Genomic DNA, 8,204 nt, shown 5'->3' with positions numbered 1-8,204 from the left:
GAGTATGTGAAATGTTGAGTAACCGGGGATCTGCATCTAAAAATGTTGATCTTCGCGTCAAAAGGCATTTTTCACAACTTAAGTAATATTTAACCCTTAAAATATAAAATAAATAAATAAATAAATAAATAAATAAATAAAAAATTAATTAAATCCCTCTTTAAGAAAAATAAGAAGTTGATCATGAGATTAGTTAGCATTTTTATTGACTATAGGAGTTGCTTGCTTGCGAAATTGGATAAAAATAAGAAGTTGAGTTGAATTGGTAAAATTATGGTATACTTGGCTCTTCTTTGCTTGATATTATGAGTACTTGAACTTAATGGAAAGATCACATAAGAGTTATTTACCTTGATTCAAGGAAATGGAGTTGAAATACTACATATGTTTATTTTCAATTTTTTTGGATCATTGATGGTTAGAATTTTATATTGCTTGAGGACAAGCAATGATTCAAGTGTGGGGGTATTTGATAAGAGTTTATTTTACGTATTTTTAAGTGCATTTTATTAGTTAATTTTGAGTTGATTATTTAGTTTTATAAATAAAATAAAGAGGTTTTTGGTAAAATTATATATTTTTGGTAAAAGTGGATAATATTGCATTTTTAGTGATTTTAATGGTAAAACCTTCATTTTTATGCAGGAATGATGACTCAATCACCAAAGGATGGCAAATGAGGTGAAAAATAGAGATTTGGTGATGAAATTAAGTGGTGAAAAGAAAAATGAAGTGAAAAACGTTCAAATGAAGAATTGCACTTCAAGTCAGTTTTGACACTCTTCAGTATTTTGACCATATCTGGAGCTACACTTATCGGATTGAGGTGATCTTTATACCATTTTAAAGCTAAGAAATAGACCTACAATTCGTATGAAGACATCGAAATCCATTTCTGCCATCTTCATGGGCAAAACGTTGGAATACAGAAGCTGCATTCTGTGGTCGGAAGTTAAAACAGAGGTTTGAACAGGTGACAGTATTTCTATCATATCTCAGGGTACAAAGCTCCGATTTGGATGATTCTTGAAGCATTGGAAAGCTAACTCAAAGGGCTACAACTTTTGTGTTTTGTACAAAAGCTAGTTCGGCCTGCATCATGGAGAAAATTGCAGTTGAAATAAGGCCAGAGTGAAAACGCGAGTAGACAAAACGCGAGTTATGCCGCGTTTTGTGTAGGCGCGTTTTATAGCCGAAATTCTGCAATTTGACTCAGTCAATTCTCTTGTGTTCATACCACTTTCCAGCTATAAGATGCAAGGGAATTCGGTGCACATGCTTCTGCAATAAAAGAGAAGACCAAATGAGTGTGGACAAAAGGAAACATCATATCTTTGACTTCTTTTTACAAAATCTGAGTGGAGGAAATTATGAAGTGAGAGGAATGGAATTTCTACCACCTTTTATGCAGAAATATGGGGAGAGGTCTGGGATCCATTCGTAGCTTAGCTTCTTACAGAAAAACATATTCTCTCTACCTAGGACTTGCAAGGGGCAATTGGGATTTCATCTTGTAATCATCTAAGTTCAAGACAAAGGAGATTTTTGGAAGGCTTCACCATATCTTGGCTAAGACTTTCTTTACTCTGTTTGTATTTGTAATTCATGATGATTTACATTAATGAAGTTATGAGTGTTTTATCATTCATGAGTAGCTAATTTCCTTTATCTAGGGAGTAGATGAAGCTTATGGCCAAATGATATGAGTTGATTGTTATTCATTCTTGTTATGTCTTGTATTAACTCATCTACTTGTGTATGTTGGATTACTTGTTGTTGCTTGATCACCAATAGCAGGTTTATAGTTGTTTTTACTCATTGAGAAATGGTAAAAATAATGGAATGACATAAGTAGAGCTTGAGTAGTATATTCATGAGAATAGAAATACATTCAAGTGGATGAAATCTGCATTTCATGTGTGAATAAGAACAGATTTAGTATTTACCAAGAGATTAGGAAAAACTAATCTGTTTTAACCCATTATTATCATGAGAATGTGATTTTGGTATTTCTGGAAATGAATCCTTGGTTAAACAAGAGCAGTAACAAGTGTTGAATTAATTCATTTTAGATCTTTTGTGTCATAAGTGGAATCTACATCCCTAGATCTTAATATTTAGTGAATTCTATTCCTTTTGTGAAATTGCATTTATCTAGTTAAGAATTTTTGTAGTTGAATTACATTCTGAAATTTCTGCTCAAATTAATTGTAAGTCTAAATAATAGAGTAAATTAGTATCTAATAATTGTTTTAATTGCTCCTCGTGGGATCGACCCGATACACATCTTGTACTACAATTGCGACCTGTATACTTGCAGTCCAACGGGTGTAAATTCGGAATTAAACTTGCACTTAAAGTAAAAACCCGTCATGTTTAGCATTTTTAGTGTCGGTTCTAAAGCCACCAATTTTGCAGTAATTTGACATATATAACCTGAGTTATATGTGTTTAACTAATGACTGCATTTGTTGAAATTTCCACTTGCACAACATAGGAACTTGAAAGTGTACCGAATTGTGACTGAATTTAGATAAGTTTATGATCTGAATCTCTCGGTGGTTCCTTCTAAAAATAGTTAGAGCCTTGATTCTAGTTTTTAACGGATTGAAATTTTGAATTTTCCGAAGTATACAACCCATGTTATGCATGTTTAATGGAACTTTGTCCATGCTGAAAATGATAGATAGCAGTGCAACTCTATAGGCGACTCAAGTATATTGGCATAACTGTTGAGATGATTTACGTTCTAGATTACTACTAGGAGTTTCAAACAGATAATTAATATTTTGATTTTACTATTTTAGGGGAAGGATAAAGAAGAATTTGAGTGACACTATACACAAATTCCAATTTATCTTGACTAAGGAGTAAGTGGTTCTTTCATATCTCTATGGTTTTTAAATGTATTCATAAAAGGCTTTACTTGCTACTTGTTATGCAAGAATATATTTTGTTATATTAAATTGGATTGAGCATATGTAATTGTTCGATGACTATGTGCTTATGAATAATTGTACTATATGTTTCAAATGCGATTGTTATGCAATATTTCGAATATCATTAGACTTGCTTGAATAAATAAGGGACAGGAAAAGAATCTAGAATTGCTACATTTAAATACCGGTACAGCCCTTCCACGGGATATAATAGTAGACAAATGGCCCTATCACGCGAAAAAGTAGTGATCGTAGTAATTATTCGGAACTACGTTTTTAACTTATAAATGGCCTTATCACGGGAAAGAATAATAATATATAATAGTCTTGTCACGAGATATAATAGTGACCGTGGAATATTCTTTAACTGAATGCAAAGTGAAAAGAGAAAAAGATCCACAGATTGTAATTAAAAATTAATAAAATATGAATTCATGCATAGTTATGCATCGTATATGTAATATGCATGTAATTTTCTAATTGTGGTTGAATTTTGTGAAATGATTTTACAAAACGTTCTATGTAATATTAATATGCTCGATCCAATGGTGATGTGACTAGGCTACTTACTGAGCAAGTGGATGCTCACCCTAATTAATTTACTCTTGCAGATGAGAAGCAGGTCTAGAATGGTTGGAAGATTAATTTTGATAGGGCTATATTTCTAGAGTTGAATTTTGCAAAAGTGTAGCCTATCTGGTTTTTGTACCCTAGTAATGTATATATGTCAAGAGTTTAGTATGAAGCATTATATGAGCGATTTTCTATGTTTGAAACTTTTGTAAATTCATTCGAAGGTTTATGTGATGGTTGCTTTGTATTTATGAGTTTGACAGACGGTTTTATATCCTCTCGGAAGGTATGCTGGTGCTACATTTCAAATCATAAGTTAAATATTTATTAAGTATGGTTTATCGGATTTGCCTGTGACAGTCCAACTATAGCGTCAAATTCAGTAATACGGAAGACTAATTTGCAGTCGCCAAGTGAGCAACTCACTAATACAGATTTTTGTACTTTTAGACGATCATTTCCCCTTTTGGGTACTTAAGAATTTGTCTAGTTTGTATATCCTCAACTTTGCTTCATATTAGTTTATACATCCTCCACAAGTCCTACAAGTTGCCATTGAATTTTTTCATATTCCATCAATATTTTGTACTAAACTTGTGCACTAGCACTATGTTTTGTGGTGATGTGTGAATTAGTGACTCTTAAGTCACAGTTACGACTCAAAAAAAAAAAAAAACCGAAGAAGAAGAAGTCACTGTTACATTCACGATAAAAGAAAATGTACTATTTTACTATTTTAGACCACAACCTAACACAATGAGGTTATAGGAGTCAATGGTGCACTGTTAACTCTTTCCACACCCTTTCTGAAGTTATGAATGCTAGCTAAATATTACAATGGCTCAAACAGAAGTTGAGGAGCCACTGATCTAGTATAGAGATTTTTTATGTTTATACCTATCGATCATACAATAGAAATTATGATTCATTCCAATTAAACTTCCTTGCTTAATGTGCTGTTTTCACAAGTACAACTTTTTGTTATCATGGAAAGTGTAGGTAGAAGATACCGAGTCACGGGTGGAATCATTTTGGAAATTCATATCAAAAACTTTTTGCATACCAAAGCTAGGGAAAGGAGTCAGTTCGGTTGGAGTTTCATGTGGTTTGGTCATGTTCTATATTTTTATATTTATAAATACATTATATTATTGTAATTATAGTAAAAGTGATGTATATAAATAAAATATTTAATATATATTCTGTACAATAGTATAATGTATATTTATCCATAAAAAATTAGAACATGTATAACAACTCGACAGAACCACATAAGACACAACTAGAGTAAGTTCTTGTCCGTAAAGTTATGTATTTTGCCTACTATAGCATGTTTGTTAAAGGTATTTAAAAGATGTGTACGAGACCACAGACTATGTGAGTATCACGCACCATTTTTTTTTCAAATTAATAACTACCATTAACTATTACATTTTCTCTTACCAATTTGTTTACTTAATCTGCACATACACGTATATATATTTTGCTTTTCTCACTAGATTCGCACATCCACGCATAGTGTGTGTGTGTAGCTTTTCTCACTAGTATGCATATTTGTAGCTCTACCCTAGATAATTTGTTACGTACGTATTGTTTACCCCAAAAAAAAAAAGGAAAATTTTGGCTATGGGTCTTCTGTCATATATTAATGTCTAACACCCTCATGTATTAACATGTATCTATCTTAAGAATTCAACTTAATTAGAAGTATAATCATAATAATTCAAAAAAGATAGGTGTCGATGTTAAAGAATGTGTAATATGAATGTTACACGCTACACTTTATTGTGTAATAGAAGACCTGAAAAATTTCCTCACCATAAAGGGGGAAATTAGGAAACCACAAAACTGAATCGGAAAAAGGATCCGTGCAATTAGAGTACATGAGTCAACTCCATTCAATTAATGGTCCAAATCGAGCCACTTGACCTCGGCTCAATGCGGTGGTTGATTTCGAGATGTCGGGTCAACTCTTCAGCGACCCGAGATAACGTAGTCCGATCCGTCATCCAAAGTGAATCGACCGACTTGCAAGTTGCAATTGCGTGTCGGTTACGCTTTGGGTTTTCATAGACGTCAATGCTGACCAGCTCCAGACGCCTCAAAACTTGTACTGTATAATACCCTCTCATCTTCATTTCCTCTCACTCATTTATCGATCCTTCTTCAAGTCCTCTCTAAAATTCTTCAATCAAAAGCCTTCTCTGCTATTCTGTTTCTTCTCTCACAAGGTAATCAATTCCTTCATTCTCCGACGATTTATCCTTTTCTGTTTGTTTTCAGAATACATATAAAGATTTGTTGTTTGTTTGCTGCTTTAATTGATTCTGATATGGTTCTAGTTTCTTAATCTCCCAATCATAGACGTATCTGATAGTGATTATTTTGGTTGCCCTTTAATTATTTTTAATTAGTCCAATTTTGAAGCAAGGTTTTCTATAATTTCTGCAATACAACCCTAATTTTGGAAATTGGTTGCCCCTTTTCCTGATATTCGGGTCTTGTGTATGATCTATCAATTTAGGCTTTTTGTTCCTTGATGCCTTAATCGATACTGTAGCTTCTTAGCCTTTAGATAACCGATGAACCCATGTGGATTAATTTGGTTGAACGAGAAGATTTTTGCCTTTTTAATGCTTTTAATTATGGTGGTCAGATTTTGATCTGGGTTTTTTTTATATAATTTTTGGGTTGAACCCCTAAATTAAGAAATTTGGTGCTCCTATTCTTCTGTTATTCAGGTCTTTCCTTGGGAGTGAGTTTTCTTTTGCTAGGGTATATTTTCTGCTAGCAATTTCAATTTTGGGGTGAGGAATTTATATTTATTAGATCTGATTTGGTGTTTTGGATTTTCTTTCTCAACAGATGCAGATCTTCGTGAAAACCCTAACTGGAAAGACCATAACCCTTGAAGTTGAAAGCTCTGATACTATTGACAATGTCAAGGCCAAGATCCAAGACAAGGAGGGCATCCCTCCGGACCAGCAAAGGCTGATCTTTGCCGGAAAACAACTCGAGGATGGTCGTACATTGGCTGACTACAACATTCAGAAGGAATCCACCCTTCATTTGGTTCTGCGTTTGAGGGGAGGGATGCAAATTTTTGTTAAGACTCTCACTGGGAAGACAATTACCCTTGAGGTCGAAAGCTCTGACACCATTGACAATATCAAGGCCAAGATCCAAGACAAGGAGGGCATCCCTCCGGACCAGCAAAGGCTGATCTTTGCCGGAAAACAACTCGAGGATGGTCGTACCTTGGCTGACTACAACATTCAGAAGGAATCCACCCTTCATCTGGTGCTCAGGCTTCGTGGGGGAATGCAAATTTTTGTTAAGACTCTTACTGGAAAGACCATAACCCTTGAAGTTGAAAGCTCTGATACTATTGACAATGTCAAGGCCAAGATCCAAGACAAGGAGGGCATCCCTCCGGACCAGCAAAGGCTGATCTTTGCTGGAAAACAACTCGAGGATGGTCGTACCTTGGCTGACTACAACATTCAGAAGGAATCCACCCTTCATCTGGTGCTCAGGCTTCGTGGGGGAATGCAAATTTTTGTTAAGACTCTTACTGGAAAGACCATAACCCTTGAAGTTGAAAGCTCTGATACTATTGACAATGTCAAGGCCAAGATCCAAGACAAGGAGGGCATCCCTCCGGACCAGCAAAGGCTGATCTTTGCCGGAAAACAACTCGAGGATGGTCGTACTTTGGCTGACTACAACATTCAAAAGGAATCCACCCTTCATCTGGTGCTCAGGCTTCGTGGGGGAATGCAAATTTTCGTTAAGACTCTTACTGGAAAGACCATCACCCTGGAGGTGGAGAGTTCTGATACAATTGACAATGTGAAGGCCAAAATTCAAGACAAGGAAGGAATCCCACCGGATCAGCAGAGGTTGATTTTTGCTGGTAAGCAGCTTGAGGATGGCCGGACTCTTGCGGATTATAACATCCAGAAGGAATCCACCCTTCACTTGGTGCTGAGGTTGAGAGGAGGAATGCAGATATTTGTAAAGACATTGACAGGAAAGACCATCACTTTGGAGGTGGAGAGCTCAGACACCATTGACAATGTGAAAGCTAAAATACAGGATAAGGAGGGAATACCACCGGATCAGCAGAGGTTGATTTTTGCTGGTAAGCAGCTTGAAGATGGCCGTACTCTTGCGGATTACAACATTCAGAAGGAGTCAACTCTTCACCTGGTGCTTAGGTTGAGAGGTGGAATGCAGATATTTGTAAAGACTTTGACTGGAAAGACCATCACTTTGGAGGTGGAGAGCTCAGATACCATTGACAATGTGAAAGCTAAAATACAGGATAAGGAAGGTATCCCACCTGACCAGCAGAGGTTGATCTTTGCTGGTAAGCAATTGGAGGATGGAAGGACTTTGGCTGATTATAACATCCAGAAAGAGTCCACACTCCACCTTGTCCTGCGTCTTCGTGGTGGCTTCTGAATGTTGAAGGCTGTCTTGCTATTGGAAGTTACATAATCCTGTTAATAATTTGCTTTGCTTGTGTCTCTTTGCTGCCCAAGTCATGGTGACTGGCTTTTTAAAGCCTTTGTAATTTTCGTTTTGTGGGATTGGATGGTGGTGTTATATTGTTTGTTGTGATGGGATTTTATGGTGGTGTTATCTGTTGCCGAATAAAATCGAGGACTTCTAAAAGCTTTTGTTAAA

General features: G+C 35.6%; 1 protein-coding gene across 1 annotated transcript; it reads left to right on the top strand.

The window, feature by feature from the left end:
- Positions 1 to 5,635: 5,635 nt before the first annotated feature.
- Positions 5,636 to 8,204, top strand: LOC113755570 (polyubiquitin-like). The gene is made up of 2 exons (XM_027299543.1): positions 5,636 to 5,743; positions 6,378 to 8,204. The coding sequence occupies exon 2, from the start codon at positions 6,378 to 6,380 to the stop codon at positions 7,977 to 7,979; it is 1,602 nt and encodes a 533-aa protein (XP_027155344.1). The 5' UTR covers positions 5,636 to 5,743; the 3' UTR covers positions 7,980 to 8,204.

The sequence above is a fragment of the Coffea eugenioides genome, unplaced genomic scaffold, assembly GCF_003713205.1.
Source record: "Coffea eugenioides isolate CCC68of unplaced genomic scaffold, Ceug_1.0 ScVebR1_1585;HRSCAF=2461, whole genome shotgun sequence".
NCBI classification, from domain to species: domain Eukaryota; kingdom Viridiplantae; phylum Streptophyta; class Magnoliopsida; order Gentianales; family Rubiaceae; genus Coffea; species Coffea eugenioides.
This window is presented reverse-complemented; position numbering and strand designations above follow the sequence as displayed.